The 24,746-nt window shown below is 40.9% G+C and overlaps 1 protein-coding gene across 1 annotated transcript; it reads right to left on the minus strand.

Annotated features, from left to right (window-relative positions):
• Positions 1-444: 444 nt before the first annotated feature.
• Positions 445-22,446, minus strand: pwp2h (PWP2 small subunit processome component). Its single transcript, XM_083522298.1, has 21 exons — positions 22,288-22,446; positions 21,439-21,551; positions 20,323-20,417; positions 20,146-20,245; positions 19,906-20,049; positions 18,456-18,591; positions 17,470-17,744; positions 16,920-17,063; positions 16,708-16,778; positions 15,489-15,625; positions 15,236-15,384; positions 14,969-15,116; positions 14,698-14,848; positions 13,559-13,739; positions 7,739-7,886; positions 7,471-7,579; positions 6,993-7,058; positions 6,330-6,548; positions 1,714-1,864; positions 1,030-1,104; positions 445-852 (listed from the first exon to the last, which is right to left on the minus strand). The coding sequence occupies exons 1-21, from the start codon at positions 22,303-22,305 to the stop codon at positions 678-680; spliced, it is 2,805 nt and encodes a 934-aa protein (XP_083378424.1). The 5' UTR covers positions 22,306-22,446; the 3' UTR covers positions 445-677.
• Positions 22,447-24,746: the final 2,300 nt, after the last annotated feature.

Raw genomic sequence — 24,746 nt, forward strand, 5'->3', positions numbered from 1 at the left:
TAATTAAAGCAAAAGGAGCCCCACCAAATATTGAGTACATGTGAGCCAAAATCATCAAAATGAAAAGAAATAAACACTAGAAATACCATTCTGTGTGTAATGAATCAATAGAATATATACAAGTTTCTCTTTTTGTATTAAATTACTACAATAAATCAACTTTTTAATGATATTTTAATTTATTAAGATGCACCTGTATATAATGAGAGCTCAATCCAATGGACTTGTAGATAATGGACACTCACATGCATTTTTTTTAAGTAAGCTTTAGGATGGTTGCCACCTCCTTCAAGCACAGACTGATTCTCCAGACAGTCAAATTCAAAGGTCTGCAACCAACTAAAAATAAAAAGGTCCATCTGGTGTACCAGGGAGGACGTTTTTCCCCAAAATAGACAACAAAAATGCTAACTGACAAAAAAAAAAAAAAAAAAAAAACAATGATAAAAGGTATTGAAGTATTTAATTGTTATACACACAAACATGAACTGTAAAAAAAAAAACTGATGGTAAATAAATTCCGTTATCAACATATCAAAATATGATAAATAGGTTCAGACAGGGTGCATGTGTTCAGAAAGAGCTTCATTTTCCTGAACTTGTGGTGCCACCAGATTTTATATTGTTTCCCTGCAGTTCTTGGTTCAAATGATTTTCATACTGTGTTTATTTTCTGTTCAGTTCTCAACTATTAGTGACTCAGTCATCATATCCTCATCTTCCTCCTCTGAACCCATGACATCTGAAGAAGCCTCCTCGTCCTCATATAGGGAATCGGTTGCCGTCCTCTTCATCCCTCTCTGTTTGGACAGAGCCATGGTGTAGCGAATAGTGTACATATTCCAGTCACAGCTAAGGGGAAAAAAGCATTGGTGTAATCAATAAAAAATTTTTTAGACATTTAAAAGTCACTTATCTGTAGTATACTTTAGGCCTTAATGAAATTAGAATCTGGTGCTATTTAGCTTTAGAAAAGTATAATTTTTTTTTATTTTTATGTTTTTGTGTCAGTGGAGTTTCTGGACTCACAGTTTGGAGAGATCATCGTGGTGTTTCTGGTTGCTCTTCATCAGCTGCTGTATAGTTGGGAGTATTACTGATGACCTGCCAAACAAATGCGCTGATTAAATCCGCAAATATGAATTATATTCTACAAACTCATCGGTGACATCACAGTATCATTATAGGGAGAATTTTTACTTCACTACGTTTTATGTGGAACATCTGACTTTTTACTTCACTGTGTTAAATAATAAATGTCACAACATCACAAGCGAAGCCCCATGTTTCATGAGAGAGTTTGTGAGGAGTGAGGGTTCTCTCACTGTAACTGCCTGTAACAACAGAAACCTCCCTTACAACAATTGCATGATGTACAGGAGAATGAAACACTGCATTGCATATGTTATTAGAATACAGCCCTCGTAAAGGAGTCCTTTTGATATCTAGGTACGTTCTAAAGCAAGTTCTTTGGTCCAAATCCAATTAAAAAACATATCCACATCCAACTGAAATCACGAGGCATTAAAGAGTTAATCATTCATCCACTTCCTGCCAGGTTGGACCCTGGTTATGTAGAAAGACATGTTACTGCACACTCTGCACATCGGGTAAATCAATGTTCCATATTCTGATTTTGAAAACAATAAGTCAGTTCTAACAAAGTCAACTGCACAGGACTGAAGAATGTTGAATACTGTTGCTACTCCTTACTTGTTCTTGAGCTTCTGCCCGTGTAAAGTTAGGAGGTTCTGCACCCACGTGAGGTAGAAATGCAGATGCCTGGACTTCTCCAGAGACGTAGCCACAAAGTCCAGCAGCTTTTCCACGTACACATCTGGCAGGGAGCTGGACACCACTTCGACTTAATGAGCAAGATAGAAGCCCACAGTTAAAATATGTAATCTTTTCCTTTCTGAACTGTACAACCTAAACACAACACACATATTACTCATCTCAATCCATTCCACCACCATTTATTTATTATTTATACTTAACCATATTATACCGTTTACATGCTGGTTTTTGCACCTCTCGACTGCTGCTACTGCTGTTTTTGCACTGCATTGTGTTTGTTTACGTGTACAATTGGTCATAGTCTTTTATATCCTTTTCACAGTACTGTATAATCAGAGTGTACAGTAGGTTTGTGTTATGTGTATCTGTCCCACACTGTCTTGTGTTGTCTGTCTGTACTGATTTTTGTCTGGAGAAACATTGTGTACCACTGTGTATGGTAGAAATAACAATTAAAGCCTCTTGACTTTTTCTGAAATCAAAGTTCCAGGACTGTTGTGTCCTAACAATTCAGCAAGATCCTTAATCATCTGACTACTCCAAGATTAGCCAGGAGGCTCTGGCACAACAGGATATGCATGAGAATTAATCTAACGGTCAAAATCTACATTCCGTAACACTTCTCTTTCTTAACAATTCTACTTGAATGTAGAGCAGTTAGTCTTCTACTGACTTGCAGCATATTAAATTGTACATGGTTTTGTGCTACAGTTAGGCTCTTACACAAATATATGTGTGGAGTCAGAACATACGCCAGTTTGTAAAATACGCCTATGCTACAGAGATACTACAGAGATTGTCTTCAGGATAGAGGCTATGCTTTGCAGTTACTCTTTGACAAGCTGTGTAAGTGCAGGGCACCATGGTGGTCCATGGTTAAGGCTCTGGGTTACTGATCATAAGGTCAGGGGTTCAAGCCCTAGCACTGCAAAGCTGCCACTGTTGAGCCCTTAAAAAAGGCACTTAGCCCTATCTGCTCCAGGGGCGCAGACAAGCTGGGATATGCGAAAATGGGGGAGTGGTAGCTCAGTGGTTAAGGTGCTGGGTTACTGATTGAAAGGGTTCAAGCCCTGGTATCATCAAGCTGCCACGCTTGGGCCCTAGAGCAAGGCCCTTAACTCTCTGTGCTCCAGGGGCGCCGTATCATGGCCGACCCTGCGCTCTGACCCAAGCTTCTGAGCAAGCTGGGATAGGCAAAGAACAAATTTCACTGTGCTGTAATGTATATGTGACAAATAAAGCTATTCTTCTTCTTTATGTGACGAGGAAGCCCATCTGACAGACCTTAACATTAAGTGTTACTATAAAACAGTAAAAGTATGACTATTTAATTCATAAATTAATGTAATCTTTGTGGTTTTGTTGTAAAAAAAATAGTAGTTTTCTGGCATAAGGCGTAGTTTGACATCCAACAATGAATGACTAGCGGTTAATTCCAGGCATTTCATTGCCCCATTCTTTTGTGAAATCTTAGCATTGAACATGATGTACAGTGGTACCTCGACATACGAGTGTCCTAACATACGAGTTTTTTGAGATACGAGCGGTCACTTGGTCGATTTTTTGCTTTGATACGCGAGCAAAAACTTGAGATACGAGCTCGAGACGCCGCTGCAAGATGGCGAATCAAAGCCAGAAAGCGAAGATTGTGACGAAAATTAAGATAGTGTTGCATTAGAGGGAAAATGAGAGCTGTTTCTTTAAGGCTACTATCTCTGGGTATTGAAGTCCAGAGTAAAATGCATTATGGGTAGTGTAGTGCGGGAAAGAAGTGTGCGGGCTGGATGTTTTTCCTGTGTGCGATTTATATGATTTGTGTTCTGCAGTGCGGTCGGTTAATCCAAGTTTATCCACCTGGGAGTTATATTATACTGTAACCCTGCAAATCTATCTTCATAAAAACAAGTAAAGTGGTATGCATCGGCTAATGTTGCCCATCTCATCATTCCATGAGCATGAACTAATATAAAGTAACAATAAGCAAAGAAGAAAAAGTAAAAATTTAAAGTTTAGGGATATGTAGTGGGCAGGAGTGATTAGTAAAAAACTAGTTTTCCCTCTTCCTCCGCTTATCGCCTCTACCCCAGCTCCACAAACACACACACCCCCCACCGGCGTTTTCGTTAGCTCAAGTCGTCTCATCTCCAAGGAAAATACACTGAATAAAACCTTATTATATCTTTACATTCTCTTTTATTATGTTTTTATATAATATTTGTAATTTATAAAAAAAAAATTCTTATTCAAAAACACAAACAACTGGGGTCGCATTTTGGGGGCTGGAACGGATTAATGGCAATTCAATTAATTTCAATGGGGAAATTGAAATTGAAAGCGTACTGTGAGGGTCTGCTGGGAACGTTTGGCCGAGCCTCCTGTCAGAGAGATCTTCAACTCCCACCTCCGGCGGAGCTTTGACCAGATCCCGAGGGAGGCCGGAGATATTGAGTCTGAGTGGACCATGTTCTCCACCTCCATTGTCGAAGCGGCCGCTCGGAGCTGTGGCAGTAAGGTCTCCGGTGCCTGTCGAGGCGGCAATCCCCGAACCCGGTGGTGGAAACCGGAAGTAAGGGATGCCGTCAAGCTGAAGAAGGAGTCCTACCTGGCCTGGTTGGCTTGTGGGACTCCTGAGGCAGCTGACGGGTACCGGCAGGCCAAGCGAACTGCAGCCCGGGTGGTTATCGAGGCAAAAACTCGGGCCTGGGAGGAGCTCGGTGAGGCCATGGAGAAGGACTATCGGCTGGCCTCGAAGAGATTCTGGCAAACCGTCCGGCGCCTCAGGAGGGGAAAGCAGTGCCCCACCAATGCTGTTTACAGTAGAGGTGGGGAGCTGTTGACCTCAACTGGGGATGTCGTTGGACGGTGGAAGGAATACTTCGAGGATCTCCTCAATCCCGCCGTCACATCTTCCATTGAGGAAGCAGAGGCTGAGGGCTCAGAGGCGGACTCGTCCATCACCCAAGCTGAAGTCACCGAGGTAGTAAAAAAACTCCTCGGTGGCAGGGCACCGGGGGTGGATGAGATCCGCCCTGAGTACCTCAAGTCTCTGGATGTTGTGGGGCTGTCTTGGCTGACACGCCTCTGCAGCATCGCGTGGCGGTCGGGGACAGTGCCTCTGGAATGGCAGACCGGGGTGGTGGTCCCTCTTTTTAAGAAGGGGGACCGGAGGGTGTGTTCCAACTATAGGGGGATCACACTTCTCAGCCTACCTGGGAAAGTCTATGCCAGGGTACTGGAGAGGAGAATACGGCCGATAGTAGAACCTCGGATTCAGGAGGAACAATGTGGTTTTCGTCCAGGCCGTGGAACACTGGACCAGCTTTGTGGATTTGGAAAAGGCATTCGACTGTGTCCCTCGCGGCGGCCTGTGGAGGGTGCTCCGGAAGTATGGGGTCGGGGGCCCTTTACTAAGGGCTGTCCGGTCCCTGTATGACCGAAGCAGGAGCTTGGTTCGCATTGCCGGCAGTAAGTCAGACTTGTTCCCGGTGCATGTTGGACTCCGGCAGGGCTGCCCTTTGTCACCGGTTCTGTTCATAATTTTTATGGACAGAATTTCTAGGCGCAGCCAGGGGTCGGAGGGTGTCCGGTTTGGTGACGACACGATTTCGTCTTTGCTCTTTGCAGATGATGTTGTCGTGTTGGCTTCATCAGACCAGGACCTTCAGCATGCACTGGGACGGTTTGCAGCCGAGTGTGAAGCGGCTGGGATGAGAATCAGCACCTCCAAATCCGAGGCCATGGTCCTCAGTCGGAAAAGGGTGGCTTGCCCACTTCAGGTTGGTGGGGAGTTCCTGCCGCAAGTGGAGGAGTTTAAGTATCTTGGGGTTTTGTTCACGAGTGAGGGAAGGGTGGAACGGGAGATTGACAGACGGATCGGTGCAGCTTCTGCAGTAATGCGGTCGATGTACCGGTCTGTCGTGGTGAAGAAGGAGCTGAGCCGCAAGGCGAAACTTTCGATTTACCGGTCAATCTACGTTCCTACTCTCACCTATGGTCATGAGCTCTGGGTCATGACCGAAAGGACAAGATCCCGGATACAGGCGGCCGAAATGTGCTTCCTCCGCAGGGTGGCTGGGCGATCCCTTAGAGATAGGGTGAGAAGCTTAGTCACTCGGGAGGAGCTCGGAGTAGATCCGCTGCTCCTCCACATCGAGAGGGGTCAGCTGAGGTGGCTCGGGCATCTGTTCCGGATGCCTCCTGGACGCCTTCCTGGGAAGGTGTTCCGGGCGCGTCCCACTGGGAGGAGACCCCGGGGAAGACCTAGGACACGCTGGAGAGACTATGTCTCCCGGCTGGCCTGGGAACGCCTTGGTGTCCCCCCGGAAGAGCTGGAAGAAGTGTCTAGGGAGAGGGAAGTCTGGGCATCTTTGCTTAGACTGCTGCCCCCGCGACCCGGCATCGGATAAGCGGGAGAAGATGGATGGATGGATGGATGGATGGGGAAATTTGCTTTGAAATACGAGCAAGGTTACGGAAGGAATTAAACTCGTATGTCGAGGTACCACTGTACATGAATGAAAATTTCTACTTACTTTGGTCATAAGGCACAGTTTCCAGCACTTCGCTAATGAGAGCCGTCTCATTCAGGCGGAAAGCGAGCACAATTGCTGATGTCCACTCTTTCTTTCTCAACTGACGTCGGATGCTGTTTGGGGTGACGTCCATGTCCAGGTCATAAGGGTCAAAAACTAGCGAAGCCTCTAGGGAGTAAATAAGCAAACCTTCCGTGGTGGCCGCCGCCCAGTTGCGTCCTGATTGAAAAACATTGACAATATGATATGATTTTGCGTTCCAACAAAGATGTGCCATGATTGTAGAACAGAAAAGCGGCAAAAATAGTATAGGATATATATAGGATGAAGAACTTAGATGCATCCTGATTGCTAGAGAAATGAAATACAATCCAATGGCGTTATTTCCTGAGGTGGTCAAAGTGAACAAAACTGGCTTTAGGAGCTGAACTCTGGACTATTTTTTTTCTACCTTTTTTTTTCAACAACCAGATTATCAGATTTTAATGGCGAAGTGTACATGTAGTGACCATGTAAACCTGTTAATACTAATAATCAGATTTAACAACGTTCAGCGTTAGAGCTTCTGCGATTTGACTCAGCTCGCTCAAACTGCTGTAAACTGAACGCATACATGTTTATTTTTTTAATTTTAAATCCACAAGAATATTAAAATGTACGTACCAGTGGGGGAAAAGCGGAGCGAGGAAACACGAATCTCTGGCTTGAACCGTCTTGAGCTCATGTCACCTGAAAGTGGGGTTTAACCGGTTAGGGATTTTATAGTAGGACTTTCTTTACTTACAGTATATAATCTTATATGACATTTCAATCTGACGTAATTTTCTGATATAACAAATGCAGCACAGAGTCCTTCTCTCCATTAATAATCACAGAAAGTCTCTCTACAGTGTATCCATGAGATTTTCATTTTGCTTTGTTACATTACAAAATGCATTCGTCTGATTATTATTAGTCTTAAATTGCATGAAGTTCCTACACAAGTCCTTGCATAGTAGCAGTTTCTATAGAAACAACAAATGTATTAACAAAAATGACTACAATTCATAATCATGATGTAATCTTGTTTATGCTGAATAAGCAGGTTGATCTTATATACTTACCTTCCTAACCTCTAAAAAGTTAAAAATGTCTCTCTCACCTCTTCTGACACCAGGCAGGCTGAGTTTAACTCCATCCCCATCCCCTGTGCCTTCATCCACTAATGCCAAGCTACCGAACTCGGTCATCTTACGCCTGTCGAGGAACTCCTAACAGTCCATGGTGACATGCAAGAGTTAAAAAGGACAATGAGAGCTGAGCCGACATCAGCAGCCTTAACAATAATCTAAATGACAGAAAATATCAAATGCAAAAAAAAAAAACAATGTCCTATTCCAAGAAGTAAGATGATCATTATATGACTGTACCTCCATGGCATCTAAAGACATATTGCAGGAGATTTCAAATTTCTTCATGAGGATCTGCTCCTTGATGTTGTAAATGCAAACAAACTTTGAGTGGCCACCGGCCAACATGGACTCTCCATCAGCAGAGTAACACAGTGAAGTGAAGGCCCTAAAAAATTTGAGTAGAGAGCGTTTGGATTATTTATTTTTTTTTAAATACTCTCGTGTTCAATAAAAAAAAAAAACTTTCAACACAAAAACACACAGATGAAGCGCTTCTTCGTAACTTTACTAAATCATTTTTGAATTTTATACAGCTTTTCTAACACTTTCTGAGTAAAATCCTTTTTTTTATTATTATGATTAAATCCTATTTGATCTTGATTTGAAAAGGATCTGTATGTAAGATATCCTTGATCACTAGTCTTAGATGAGGTTGACCCAGAACACTCAGTTTTCATCTATATCCGCTCTTTATATGCTTACGCTGTGAGAACACCTTTTGGTATGGCTAATCCTCGGCTAAACGAATAACATGACCAGATGTGGAGTTATTATCGTTAACCGTTTTTATGTTCTCACAGTATGGTAATATGTATCTTGTTGCCATTAGTAATTATAGTAATTCTGCTGTATGCTTCTAGAATATACTTTTTGTGTATGTTTCTGTTGACCATACCCTGAACTATCCATTTGTGGCATGATGTGTTACTTCGCTCGTACAAACAAAGTGGTTCCTTTATTTCTGTTTTAGGCTCATCTTTTGCAGGCCCAACATGACCTTGTGGGATTGTCTGTCTCACTCACTCGCTCGCACACTCGCTCGCACACTCGCTCGCACACTCGCTCGCACACTCGCTCGCACACTCACTCCTGATTCTGCTCCTCTGTCATATCTTTCTAACATGAACATTAACAACTGTTTTCTCTCTACCACACAGAAATTACCACTCCCTTCTTCACTGGAAGGATTGCCATCTCTCCTCTGGGCAGAACATAAGCACGATGTGGGCTTGGTTCATTGTCCTCCTTATGAAGCTAAACTAAAATATTTGCATCCTGTGTTTTTCAAACAGTATCCTCTCTCTGAATCGAAGTTGCAGGGAATAGACAAAATCCTGACCAGGGTGTGATCAAGCCGTGTGTGAGTTCATACAACACACCCGTTAATCCGGTTCCTAAGCCAGACGGCAGTTGGCGCTTTACTCAGGATTTGAGAAAAATAAATGATGTTGTGGTTCCTGTTGCACCTGTTGTGCCCGATGTGGCCTCTATTATCGCTTCAATTCCATGCAATCATACACACTTCTCGGTGATTGACTTGTGTTCTGCCTTTTTCAGCGTTCCTGTAAAAGTGCAGATGCAGCCTCTTTTCGCCTTCACGCACAGGGGGCTCCAATACATGTGGACACGTCTGCCACAAGGATTCATTGACTCCCCGGCAGTCTTTTTCGCTGTGGTAAGGGATGCACTCTGTGATCTTGCCCTCCCCTCTGACTCTGTTGTCTTACAGTATGCAGATTATCTCCTGATCTCCACAGTCTCTGAGGACCTCTGTGAACGAGCCTCCCTGTGCCTCCTGCATCATCTGGCAAGAAAAGGATTCAAGGTATCCAAAACCAAACTACAGTTTTGTAGAACCACTGTGAAATACCTAGGGTTCGAACTCTCTCAAGGCAGCAAACGGCTCTCTAAAGATCGTATACAGGTCGTTCTTAACACAAGGTGTCCCTCCACAAAGCATGCCCTCATGGCTTTCCTGGGCCTGATTAATTACTGTCGTCCATGGATACCTGACTGCTCTTTCCACGTCTCCGCTCTGCGATCTCACACAACGATCCTTTGCAGCACCCGCTAACGTGGACACCCGAGATGTTTGGGCGTATGAGGCTTTGCGGTCGGCTCTGTGCTCAGCTCCTGCTCTTGGACTTCCGAACTATCATTAGGTTTTTCACCTTTATGCGTGTGAACAGGACGGAACTGCCTCTGCTGTCTTGGTGCGGGAGCATGGGGGGGGGGCATGAGACCATGTGCGTTCCTGTCCAAAACACTTGACACCGTGGCTCAGGGTTTACCTGCGTGTCTCCATGCGGTGGCTGCCTGTGCTGTGATGGTTCAAGACGCTGAAAAACTAGTGTGTGTCTCATCCTATGATCTTGCATTCCCCACATCAGGTGAAACAAGTCCTTTAGAACCTACACACACAACACATGACAGCACAGAGAAGATCCGGCTATGAAACTATCCTTTGCTCGACCAGTAATCTGGAAATCAAGGCCACCTCCTCTTTCGATACTTTAGGTCATGCCCTTGCTCGTTTGATTAATGCACAAGATGACACTCTGCCCGACACCACACATGATTGCTGCTCCGAGGTCGTTCACTCTACTTGTATACGCCCTGATTTGTCTTCCACTCCTTTAAACAGGGGTAAGTCACTTTTTGTGGACGGCTCATGTTCAAAGCCGTATGACGGTAAATTTCTGTGTGGTTACTCTGTCTGTTCCTTACCTGATGTCACTGTTGAAGCTTACTCTTTGCCTTTTTCTTCTGCACAGGCCGCTGAACTCTTTGCCTTGACTCGTGCATGTGTCCTCTCAGAAGGAAAAGATGTCACCATCTACACTGATTCCCGATACGCCTTTGGTATTGCGCATGATTTTGGCCGCATCTGGCAATCCCGTGATTTCCGCTCGGCTGAGGGGAAATCCATTTCTCATTCGTCCTTAGTTCAGGACCTTATCACTGCTTGCTGTCTTCCTCGCACACTGGCCATCATCAAAACATAAGCCCATTCTTATGACAACAATGTGGAGGCCAAAGGCAATTCCTTGGCTGACAGAGTGGCAAAAAAGTGCGGCTCAAGCTCAGGTATTTTTCCCCTCTCTTAGCACTCCTATTAATACCCGTCTTCTTTCCTCCGCTCTCATTCCTGATTTACATTTGCCATCTGTCCAATCCTCAGCCACCCCGAATGATTCTCCCTTTTGGCAATCACACAATGCCTACGTGGCCTCCGATGACTTTTGGTACAGTGCAGATGGTCGCTTATGCCTTCCACTCACTGTGTTCCTTTCCTCGTGCGTGAGTTTCACGGTGTTACATATCGCGCAAGAAGGGAGTTGAGGGAGGATATGAACCGATTTTTTTGTATAGCTAACAAACTGCATGATAGACTCGATTTTATCCAGATGTCTAATCTGTGCCCAGAATAGCATCACCAAGAGCGCAGCGAAACACGAGTGCCTCCCACTACCCTCTGCTCCATTCTCTGAATGGCAGATTGACCTGTGGTCCATTCAAGTATCTCCTGGTGATGGTAGACAAATTCTCAAGGTGGGTTGAGGCTTTCCCCTGTCAACGAGAATATGCTACGGTTGTCACACGTATCTTAGCCAAAGAGATTTTACCACGATATGGTGTTCCTCACGCGATTGATTCAGACAAAGGAACACCATTCACTGCAAAGGTAACGCAGGACTTATGTAAATACCCATCCCTGTCATGGCGTTTCCATGTTCCCTATCACCCTCAGTCCTCCGGTATCATAGAGAGAACTAACCGGACGCTTAAGGACAAACTGACTAAGGCCATGCAAGCTACAGGTAACAAAAAATGGGTAGGCTTACTACCTGCAGTCCTTGCCGAAATGAGAATGACTCCGCGAAAAGACGTCCACCTATCACCACACGAATCTATTTTTGGGCGACCATTTCCAACGCCCTGGAAAAAAGGTAAACCAGCGATAGGTACAGCTGATCTGGATGTGCACATCGCCGAGTATTCTGCTGCCCTGATTGATACACTTTCAAAACATTATGAACTGGTCTCTAAATCTATACCTGTCATCCCTCTGACACCAGCCCATCCCTTCCAGGTGGGGGATGCTGTTCTGGTTAAATCTCTGAAACCCAGGCGATTGGGTGAATGCAAATTTGAGGGGCTAGCAGAAATAGTCGCGATCACACGCACAGGTGTATTAACTGACCTTTTTCCACAGTGGATCCATGCTACCAGAATCAAGAAATGTCCCACTGGAGGTGATCCCTCTTAAATATTGTGTGTACATGTTCCCTGTGTATCATTATTTTTCCATATGTTACAGAAGCATAGCCTCTTAACCTCCCTATGAATTCTCTAGGAGACGTGTATCGGTTTCTGTCATCATCTATCGAGGTCCAGGGACAACTCCTCAGACCTTTCTGTGCCAACTCTTCAGGCATCCTCACAACTGCAGGATGTGTCAAAAAAAGCTGCGAGGAACGGAACAACAACCTCTCATCAATCCAGGGAGGTAACACAACCAGTGATCAGTATGGTTGTCCTTTTTCTCCTAATCGTCAGCCTTGGGGCTGGGATTCCCACCCAGGCTCACCCACACGACAACACCTTCTGGCAATACGCCAACTGGACGGCTCGTCAGCACACAGCAGGTCCATGCTATGTGTGTCAGCAGTTACCATCTGCGGTAGGGTCCAAGTCCCTAATACCCAACTCCCGGGACGAGACTGAAATCCTTAATGCTACTGAATCCACCTGTATGAATGCCTTCTGTCTGAATGATCCTGTAATCCCAGATACTCAGATACACAACCTTACACCATGTACTTATCAATGTATCCAGCAATCACTCACCTGTATGCTTTCTGGTTATCAACCTGTCCCTCGTGTTTCTGATTATTATCCTATTTCTATGCGACATGTCTGATAGTTTAAGTTGTGATTTATCCATTCTAATTTATCATGGATAAAACGGGGGAATTGTAAGATATCCTTGATCACTAGTCCTAGATGAGGTTGACCCAGAACACTCAGTTCTCGTCTATATCCGCTCTTTATACGCTTACGCTGTGAGAACACCTTTTGGTATGGCTAATCCTCGCTTTGTTGCCTCTGCTAAACGAATAACATGACCAGATGTGGAGTTATTATCGTTAACCGTTTTTATGTTCTCACAGTATGGTAATATGTATCTTGTTGCCATTAGTAATTATAGTAATTCTGCTGTATGCTTCTAGAATATACTTTTTGTGTATGTTTCTGTTGACCATACCCTGAACTATCCTTTTGTGGCATGATGTGTTACTTCGCTCGTACAAACAAAGTGGTTCCTTTATTTCTGTTTTAGGCTTATCTTTTGCAGGCCCAACATGACCTTGTGGGATTGTCTCACACACACACACACACACACACACACACACGTTTTGGGGGGGGGGAACAGTGAGAGAGGCCCGACTGAGATGGTTTGGACCTGTGCAGAGGAGGGACATGGGACATATATTGGTAGGAGAATGCTGAAGAAGGAGCCACCGGAAAAAAGGAAAAGAGGATGTGGGACACTTGTACTGAAAAATGTTTCAAGAAAATGCTGATAATTTATAAAACATGAGAGCCAATGGTGTTCCAGCATTCTTTTGCATCATAATTAAAAGAAAAGGGGGGTTGCTGTGTGAAGGACTTGATTTACCTATGAGTATAAAAAGGCATTTACTGGTGTATTTTTCTGCTCTTATGACTAATGTAGACCCAACAAAGCCCTCAACTGCTTAGTTGTATAAATGAGAAGTCGAATTGCACCTACTATATGCGGATTTCCAACATGAAGATTTTAATTTTTTGGGTTGAGTAGGTGTTTTTGATCAGTGTAATGAATGAACTTTTTCTAGACTCTGCCCCATATTCCTTTTCAGAGCTGCTCCTTGTAATTATTTGCCTTGCAAACTATGAGTCTGTCAGTGCTCCATTAAATAAAGGCTTTAGTGCTTTCAAATGAAACTCTGCAAAGTCATACATGGCAAGAAATTCTGCCCTGAAGCTCATTTAAGCCTTAGAACTACTCACTTGCCCTTGGCTGATTGTTTTGCTGTGATCTTGTCGGTCTCTTTGCGACCCATCTGCAGGTCATGTCGTCCGGCGATGGAGCCGGTCTGAGCCGCTGTCTGAGGATTCCAGAATGTGATCTCGCCATCCAGAGTGGCCACGGCCAACTCCTGGCCATCAGGACGATACGTCACTCCCAGACCTGGACAGAAGGGAATAGTCTGATGCATACTCTCCAGGACGTGTTCTCTTACTTAACTCACTATCTACTTATTATAAACACACAACTTCTAAGTGCTTATGACCTTGTTTCCTGAAAGCCCTATTAAACTTTTAGCAAAATGTTGTTTCGCTTAAATTAAATACTAGATAATAGAATTTCACATTGCAAAGTTAACAATCTGGAATATATTTTAAATATTGCATACAAGTAATAAGAATATATTTAAACATGAAGTTTAAATTGCTGCTTCTGGTAACTTTAGTTCTGCGATATAACTAATATAGCATAATCCGCAGCTAATAAAACACCTAAATGAACTTTATTACCGTACTTAAGTAATTTTTTCTCAACTTTCTAGTTTACTGAGTCTACAAGATAAGTAACTTAATCTCTACTGATCGATATTTATGATTCAATATATGACTTTTTACTATATTTCAATTGACAATGACCAATTACATTTTGCACAGCAGTTGCCATGCCTTAACTATTCTGCAGAAGAGGCGATCTCGCAATCGACATTTAAGATACCTTTTTGAAAGAATGATTCATTTGCGTTGATCTCAATTAATGCAGTGTTGAAGTGTACAATTTAATAAAACCTGAATAAAACCTCACAGCTGTTTTCAGCTTTTCACTAAAATGCGTCTTGGTATTGAGGACTACGAATAAAATACTCAAGTACTGTTGAAATTATATACTTTAAGACTTTTACTCAAGACATATTGGAATTGATTTTCATGTACTCTGTACACTTCTGATAACCATGCTAATACGTATGAGCTTAAACTTGCCATGTCCTTTTTGTCCATGTCCATTTTGTCCTTTTCTGTTAAGTTTGCAAGTTGTCCTCCCAACTCTTCCTCCACACCCTCACACACCTTGTTCTAAAGACTTCTTTTTAAATAAAGTAACATTCCCCGTTTTTGTGTTTTACCATCAGAGGTGAGCCGTAGGATTTCTCTGGTTTGCCAGCTGTCCCTCATGTCCCACAATCGGACTGTTTTGTCCCAGGACACACTGGCCAACACAGACTGTATAGGACTAAAGCACAGGCTGCTCACTGGCCCCTCGTGACCACTCAGCACCTATCAAACAGACAACACACACATTTCACTGCTACTATATTTGCTCCACTACCATTCTACATTTTACAGTACTAACTGCTATTAGCCATTATTACAGTTTACAAACAAGTTCAGACTGACCTCCAGAAGCCGCCCAGTCTGCATGGACCACAGGAAGATTTCAAATGAATCCTGAGCTCCAGCACACACAAGTTCCCCACTCATATCCACTGCCAGTGAGGAGAACTGTTTCGGCCGAGGAGAGGTTAGTGTTCTGAAGTTGCGGTACCTAAAAAGAGAGAAAACAAAATCTCAATACACCTTCACTTAAAATTATCAAGGGAAAAAAATAGACATCAATTAATAATTGAACTGGGCATGAAAATGTGTTTTTGTATATTCAGTTACCTGTGCAAATCGAAAGCTCGGACAGTGCCATCTAGCGAGGCGCTAATCACGACAAAGCCACTGCTAGTAAAGATGACGTTAGTTATGCTGCTCGTGTGCTCTGTAAATGTGACGAAACACAGGCCGCTCGTCGTGTTCCACACTTTCACCTGAAAATGATTAATGGTGGATAGAACCGAATTAGTTATATACAATATAAACTCAATGCACGATTAACTCATTTTACATCAGAAATTTTAAGAAATGAACTCACCTTGCCATCATCTCCGCCGGTGACCAGATACTGTCCATCAGGAGAGTACGCGAGAGAGGCCATGTTGTTGAAGTGACCTTGCTGCTTAAACACATAGGATTCACTTTGCCACTCCCAAACCAGCAGCTGTCCAAGACCTTTTGAACAGGCAATGAGGTAAAGATGTTTATAGACAGCAAACCATTTCACTATATAATCCTTATGTGACAACAGGATCGTTCTAACAGGATTAGATCACTGCAGAAAGATCAGTAATGCCATTTGAAACTGGCTCGATTGACTACATTATTTTCTTTGGATCTCTGCATCAGTCACAGAGATAAGATGTATTCATGACATATTCGTGTTAAACACACAAATAATTCCACGTGTAACACGTAACCCCCTTTTAAAATAAACTGTTTTAAACATGTCTAACTAAATAACTTTCTAACAAACCCTAGGAAGTGTCACTTCTCTCAAAGCCCTTTTAATGTGTCTATATTTTATGCATCAGTGCTTTTAAATCCTTCGGTTCTAGAAATGACAATTTAGGAGCGACTTTAACACCACTGCACATTCATGCCGGTACAGGAAAAAGGTTTTAGGTAATGTCTGGGATTTTCACACACACAAAACAAAACACAATACTAAATAATTTAAAACATCCCCTGAGTGATCTTGCTGATGAGACATGTCAAAGGAGAATGGCCAGTCAGGTCTGAAATTCTTTTTCTTCTTTCGGCTTCTTCCATTAGGGGTCGCCATCCTCAGCATTCTCCTACTGATGTACCCCATGTCCCTCCTCTGCACATGTCCAAACCATCTCAATCGCACCTCCCTCACCTTGTCTCCAAAACGTCCTACATGCACTGTCCCTCTTAATAAACTAATTTCTAATCCTGTCCATCGTCGTCACTCCCAACAAAAACCTCAACATCTTCAGCTCTGCTACCTCCAGCTCCACCTCCTGTCTTTTACTCAATGACTGTCTCTAAACCATACAACATTGCAGGTCTCACCACAGTCCTATAAACTTTCCCTTTTACTTTTGCAGATACCCTTCTATCACAAAGTCTGAAATTATACAGCAACTAAAATATCTACATTTTACAATAAACAGTTGTGAGATGCTGAGCTGAGAACATCTCAGAGCTTCTCTTACCCACCTCACCATCACCCCTTTTTCCCATAACTAAAAGCAGGTGATAATGTGCTACTATATAGGTCAAATTTTTACCTGAACATCCAAAGCCAATCCAGTCTCCAGTGGGGTTCATGGATATAGCTGAAATCCTCTGATCTGAAATACTGGTGGTTTAAACCAAAAGAAAAAATGAACAAGAAATAAATTGCATTCAATGATATAACAAAAGTCTTGATATTAGCTAAACACACACACACAGGTCACAGAGGTTAAGAATTCCAGCATCATGGTACATTTGGCCAAACCTGAGTGAGTGAATGAGGTTGAAGTCCGGCAGCTCATGGAGGTGGAAAGCTCCCGAGGCAAAACCCGTCACCAGAATGTGCGTCTCCTTGTGGAAAGCTGCTGCTGTCAGGTTGTTGTATTCACCCTCTTTGTTAAAAAAGTGCCTGTGGTTAGTAAAAAAAAAAAAATTGGGTGAGAAAATAGACAAAAATTAGACAAATAATAAATAACAATTTAAAATCAGTATTGGAAAAAATGTGTTTAAATGATATTATGAATCTTAAATTCCTTGAAATCCATCACAGATTTGATTATGAAAGTTTAGTCACAAATGCATATGATATTTGCATTATTTAATCTATCATTTATCATATATAGACGATTATTATAAAAAGTTCAATATGATAACTGTTTTATGTTAACACTGGAATTTATATATTAACATGCATTGAATCACATACTGTGTATTGTATTGGCTTTTTAACACTCCACGTGAGTCAACATTTTTAAAACCTGCTGTTCTATAAAAGTAGGATGTGGAAGCAAAAACAGGCGAAAGGCTGCACATACTTGCTTTTCTGCTTGTAGCGGACGTTTTTTACACCATCCACTTCTTTCGGCGCATCCGTGCTCCCTTTTATAACCTCTCCCTTTGGCTGTCCATCTTCTCCCATCAGTTCCTCGATTTCATCGTCCTCATCCGCTTTGGATTCTTCTTCTTCCCGTTTCTTTCGTTCCTCCTGCATCTTCTTCCTCTCGGAGTATTTGGGTCCTTTGAACAAGCCATCAAGCTCGGTGTCACTCTCCCACACACACAGAGTGCCGTCCTGACTCACGGTGTACAACTGCGTAACAAAAAAATATGCTAGCTCTGTGATGACTTTTTCCCCTCATGTACTTTAAAACAGCAGTCCCCAACCTTTTTTGTGCCACGGACCGGTTTCATGTCAGACACTACTTTCACGGACCGGCCTTTAAGGTGTGGCGGATAAATACAACAAAATGAAATGATACGAGCGCCAAAAAAAATAGTATTTTCTAAATAAAATAATAAACGTGAATCCACTGTGTTGTTTTTTGTTCATTTTGCTAGCTTGGGGGTTTCAATTTAGCGGTAATATATTATGTGTTAGCGGCCTGAGCAGCCCCTTTAAGAAGGTAGTTGATATAGGTAAGACTTGTGACCGAGGCATGCATCTTGACGTGCAACAAGAGTGAGTTATAGACAGATGTGAGGAAAAAAAAAAATCGGTAAATTTTCCAAAATAAAACATCGTTCAGAATCAGATAACCGGTGCCGGTCTGCGGCCCAGGGCTTGGGGATCACTGCTTTAAATCACATATACTTAAACATCAAATAAATGCAGCTGGAAATTTATCTAGTTTGACTGTAAAATAATTTCAGGTAACTATATTTGTGTGTGTGTGTGTGTGTGTGTGTGTGTGTGTGTGTGTGTGTGTGTGTGTGTGTGTGTATTGGAGTAACTGAACATTGGGAAGTTTCCCAATATGTTCACCACAATCATGTCAGCAAACACGAGACACTAAAAACCTACGTCCAAACTGTCCTTCTCGAAGAAACATCCCATAATGATGTCCTTATGTCCTCCTATAGAGTAATAGATCAGATTCGCCCAACGTTCCGCTCCGAATATCCACGTGCTCATGTCTTTACTCCCCACTGCAAAGCACCTGAGACAACAACAAACAGATTAAAACATCACCATATAAAACTGAAACATGTTTTTGGTAGTCAGTTAAATGCTAAATGGATTAAAAATAAACAATATGTACAGGACTCTTTAATAGCATTGATCTATTTAGAAAGTAAAGGTGGGTGATATTGGTTAAGAATTTTTCTCTGTCCAGTCACTAAGATAACGGCCCAGAATTCGTATATATGAATTCATTATATCAATCTCTCCGAGAGAATTCTGGTTAGCATCATACCTCAAGAATTAGCAGCTGTGACACTTATAAAAAGGATAAACAAACAGAATTTAATGTCAGGAGCAAATGTGTCTAAAGTCTTTTTTCTTTTACGCCTCCCATCTCGTTTAAAGTCAACCATACCTCCGGACAACACTCTCCTAATATATGACAGCTTCCGACTTGGAAAGGATCAATTCTAAAACATGCTTCCTGGTGGAGACGTGTGAAGACAGATGGACCCATTTTTTTCAACTGTGCCCCAAGGCAGTTTAACATACATGGAAAAAAAAATTATAAGCCAGTCTCTGTGTACATTAACTCATCAACGCCCATGTTTGGCTAGTATTGCTATGATTGCCGAGAGCGAGAGCGAAAGAGAACACTCCCACCCAGACAGCATGGTCTCAGCATGGATTGTTGGAGCATTTCAGAATTTAAACAATTTATGTGAATATTAAATCCAGTTCCCTGGTGGTCTAGTGGTTGGGATGCGGCGCTCTCACGCTGCGGCCCGGGTTCGATCCCGGTTGAGGGAACCAACCTCAGCCACTCAGTGCCGGTCCCAAGCTGGGATAAATGAGGAGGATTGCATTAGAAAGGGCATCCAGCGTAAAAACATTTGCCAAATCCTACATGCGGAGGATCCGCTGTGGCGACCCCTAACGGGAGAAGCCGAAAGAAAGTTTTCTGTGAATATTAAATCCAAAATGGAAAAGAGTGATAGCAGGAGTGATTTGTGATAGAAGGGTATCTGTAGAAGTGAAAGGGAAAGTTTATAGGACTTTGGTGAGACCTGTGATGTTGTAGGGTTTAGAGACAGTGGCATTAACTAAAAGACAGGAGGCGGAGCTCTAGGGGTGGAGGTGGCAGAGCTGAAGATTTTCATTGGGAGTGACGAGGATGGACAGTATAAATTAATTCATTCAATAAACTATAAATCCTTATATTTGAACATTTTCTTGTGATTCTTAATACATTTGGATGGCCTTAATCATAATCTTAATTCATTCAGCCCTTGTCTAAAGACAGTATGTGCTAGCAATAGGAGTGTGTTGCTTGGTTGTGGAACTGTACTTGGAGTCATCGGTCCAGTCAATGCAGGTCGTCTCATCGAAAGGTCCATAATAACTCTTATCCAGAGAAAATGCATTAAAAGCCCGGTTCTTTCCAGGGGCATGGTACATCAGAGCCACATTTTCTTTAGTAACCACAAACTTCCTATAAAAAAGAAACAGAGAATATAATTAATAAAACGTTGGGTAAATAAGTAGGCTCTGATCTTAAGTGTGTTTAAGTGTGTTCAGATCGACTTACTTGCCATCTGGAGAGAAGCGGATGCTGTTAACCGGTTTGTGAAAGTGATGATGGTGAAGCACAGCTCGAGTCAACAAGCTGACCAAAATGGCCGCTCCGTCTACAACACATGAATTAACATTAGGGACCCGTTTTCCACTTCATTTGTCACAGAAATCATAAAATAAACATGTATACCTTCATCGACAAGTATGGCTGTATTTCCATCGGGCGAGAGTCCGACACAGGTAATATTCTTATTGGTGCTTACGGGTAAGGTCTCAGACTTATTACTGCAACAACAGGGACAGTGTTAGTGTTCATTGCCTGAATGCTGATACCAGATAATATGCACGAAAAAAAAAAAAAAAAAAAAAGCAGCATGAATCAGCAAATATTTAGAGTGTGTACCATTCAACTTCTTTGTTTATAAATCAGTTTATCATGTAAACAAATTCAGACAATCTTATGGACCCTCGTTCTCTACACATTGAGACAATGAGGACTTAAAGTTCTGGCAACATGAGTCATAAAATCACATTTCTGAATGACAGGCAGGACCGCGATCTTCTTGAGATTTTTCTGTTTTATCAATCATCCTAATTATACAAAATATTCACGTCTTACATGTAATAAAAAACGCAGATGATTAAGCTAACATGTATAGACTTTTTTATTTATTAATTAAACTAAGCATATACAGAACATTACAGTTAATAATTTAAGAACCACAACAACTATTACCATCATTTCAGGCTTGTTTTTGCTTTCTAAAATGATCACGGAAGTAGAAAGGACAAAAACTCTTTCATAAAAAAAAAGAAAAAAAAAAAAAGAAAACAGCATGGATTTACGGACTATTACAAAGCACTCATACTGGAGACTTTTTTTTTTTTAACAAAACCTACATAATGAAAAAATAAATTGCGATAGATTATGATGGAAGTTCACATACAAGTCCCTGTGAATGAAATTTTTTTTTCAAAATGATCATATTTAAAATAACAATAATAATAAATCAAGCACATTAAAATATAAATTTTTTTTTATTATAATTATATTATTAAAATATAAAAAAAATATTTAAATTTTTTTTTTTATATTATATAATTATATTATAAATTATATTTATTATATAAACCTGAAATTTGTCTGGCAACCATAAATATTGTTAATGATACTCTAATGAAAAATGATCACTTTTCACTTTTTTTGGATTTGGCTGGCTGGATAGCTGGCTGATAAAGCAGCATGTTTTCCACTGGAACATTATAAACCGTGATGGTTAGAAATGATCAAACGTCCGTCACTTACTTCTTCAGGTCGAACACAGAGATGCGGTTTCCAACTGGACTGATGACTGAATTCCCATCTTTAGAGAACGTCAGATTTCCGTGACGATACACGGCCCCGAGTAAGTTGGAAAACTGCAAACAAAAACAAAACAAATGTGTCCCACCAATTTCCAAAAAGTTCATTCATAACCCAGGATACTAATGGAGTTTTTATTATTATTATTATTATTATTATTACTAAATACTTCCACACTACAAAAAGGTTATTCATGAAAATCCTGTATATTCGGAAAAATTTGTGTCCCACTCACACTCAGTGCAACTAAGAATTACCAAGTACTGATTAATAGATATGTTTATATGTCTTATGTCTATATTATATAAATAATATCTGGCTTTATATTGAATGCATGTCAGATTTCTGGTACAAATTGGTGTTTGTTGCCTTTTATATCACTGATCCAACAAAACTATGATCTTGTACAATGTTTTGATCTGAGCTAAGACACTTCTCAGACATGATATTCAAGCTGGATCCGTTTTATTCTCTAAAATAATTCAATACGTCTCTTCTAAAGCACTTTTCAGATGCTCACAGAAAGATCAGTACTGTTAATAGAGACATAAAACGGAGATTTATAGTTGTTGGTTGAATATAAAGTGTCTGTAATTTTGTGATCATCTTAAAAGTCTTTAGACTGATTTCCCTTTATAATGTTTTTATGCAGAATCATGTAATAAATGTTGATCCTATAATGTAACTCTAACTAACCTTATGTTAGCTAGCTAGCTTACCGAGCTTTCTCTTCTACCCTACAATAAAATATTCACTGTATTCATATTTAACTTTTTATGTGTCAAAACTTACCTTGTAGGCAAACTTCATCTTGGTATCAAAAGGCGTTTATATATTTACATTATCCACGTGTAGACATGAGCAGAAAGCCTGGGGTATACAGCCGCCTGTTCCTTCCAGCACAAACACGTGTGGATCCGTGTGGGTCTGTTGACGAGGAGTGTTTCCGGGTCAGACTTTTCAACTTTGACAAAATAAAATGTCACGATAACGTTTTACGAAATCGATTTAAACCCAACATTTCATACAATTATAATAGATTTATATATTTGATCCAACATACACAGTGCGAGGGTACATGTGAAACCTCAGTCATGTGCAATAGTGGATGTAGATGTCGTGAAATCGTGAAATATATTTATATATATATATACACACACACACACACACACACACACACACACACACACACACACACACATATTATATATATATATATATATATATATATATATATATATATATATATATATATATATACTGTGTATATTCACTCACTTACACACACACACACACACACACACACACACACACACACATACACACATATAAATATATATATATATATATATATATATATATATATATATATATATATATATATATATATATATATACTGTATATATTCACTCACTTACTCTCACACACACACACACACACACACACACACACACACACACATATATATATATATATATATATATATATATATATATATATATATATATATATATATATATATATATATATATATATATACAGTTGTTTCACACTTTTTTGTTATGTATATAATTCCATATATAATTCCACATGTGTTAATTCATAGTTTTGATGCCTTCAGTGTGAATCTACAAGTTTCATAGTCATGAAAATAAAGAAAACTCTTTCAATGAGAAGCTGTGTCCAAACTTTTGGTCTGTACTATATATATATATATATATATATATATATATATATATATATATATATATATATATATATATATATATATATATATATATATAAAGGCTCGATTTGTGTTTATTTGAAGTGACTATGTGCACGTTAAATATGTTAAAAATGTTAAATATGAAATATAAAAACCTAATTTCCCCTCACTGTGTGGCTATTTCACGACATCTACATATATGACATATTGTCATTTATTTTCTAAGATAGCACTGTCTCACACCCTCACATACTGTAGCACTCCCCTGCCAGTATAATTGTTGGAAGCCACTGTGTAAACACTGGGATTTTTTTTCTCTCCTGAGGTCATTGCTGTTATCTACACAAAGCTTAGAGAGAAACCATTGTGTATGTGCTTTGTGCAAAAGAATAATGAGTCACTATTGCGCTTAATGAAGTCACCAGTTAGACATTTTGCACTAATGAGTGAGATAGAGGAAGACCGATACATTGTGCATAGCAGCATATGAGTTTAGGGTCAGCATGGTGGACCAAGTGCCACTAACCATAACTCCAGAGTCCCCTGATCTGTGGGGTCAATCTGATCACCTCAGTCCTCCTGCTAGCACAAAGTTTTGGGACACCTGAACTTTCCTACCATATGTATTTCTTTTTGCGTTCACTTAAACTTGGAAACCCAAACCTGTTTCAGCATGGCAATGCCCCTGTGCACAATGTGAGCTCCATGAAGATATGCTGTGCATGGTTTGTAGTGGAAGATCTTGTGTAGCCTGCTATAAAGCTCTGATCTCATCCCTATTGAATACGTTTGGGATGAATGTGAACGCTGACTGCACCCCAGGCCTCCTCATCTCACCTACATCAATACCTGACTTTACTAACGCCCTTGTGGCTGATTAACACAAATATCCACAGGCGCACACCAAAATCTAATAGAGCATCTTCACAAAAGAGTGGATAAAATTGTAAGAGGAAATTGGGACTAAATGTGGAATGCATTGCTCAGAAAATCACACCTTATGACCAGGTGTAGTGCAAAATCTAGTGTATTGTATCTAGTGTTTCTGTGTGGGGAAGCCTGTTTTTTTTCCAGTAAGCGATTGTCTACACTAAATTTCCCAGAGATGAGAATAACTGGTTGTGTATGGCGTCCTGTGGTAGACTGGCTAAACCTAGACAGCCGTTACATCCTCACACTCAAGATCCGGCTCCACTAAGTGCTATCACCTGACCAAAATAAATCAGCTACTGAAGATGATGATGATAATGGTGATAGTGCACATTTGCTCTTTTCCTGAGATCATTTCTCAGCTGTCATGTCTGACACACCCAATCATGATGAGATCACTAGTACTGGATATTGTAGCTTTTATATAAATAATGCAAGCAATAAAAAATGTGGTAAAAATGTAACGTAAAAATGACTCATTTGATGGGTGAACATCATAAAAGAGACATTTCTTGTACAAGGTCCCTCAGAAAGTAGCACAAAAAAAAAAAATCAAAAAGATGATTAGCAGTAGTGACCACCAGGTGGCGTCTGGACACTTTAAAAAAAAAT

The sequence above is a fragment of the Silurus aristotelis genome, assembly GCF_946808225.1.
Source record: "Silurus aristotelis genome assembly, chromosome: 20".
Taxonomy (NCBI): Eukaryota; Metazoa; Chordata; class Actinopteri; order Siluriformes; family Siluridae; genus Silurus; species Silurus aristotelis.

Excerpts from the sequence above, each read along its gene's own strand:
- pwp2h (XM_083522298.1), bottom strand. Across the intron at positions 20,050-20,145 it reads CGCTTCTCTCCAGATGGCAA|GAAGTTTGTGGTTACTAAAG; the intron begins GTAAGTCGATCT and ends TCTTTTTTATAG. Across the intron at positions 14,849-14,968 it reads AGACTGGGCGGCTTCTGGAG|GTGCTGAGTGGTCACGAGGG; the intron begins GTCAGTCTGAAC and ends TCTGTTTGATAG.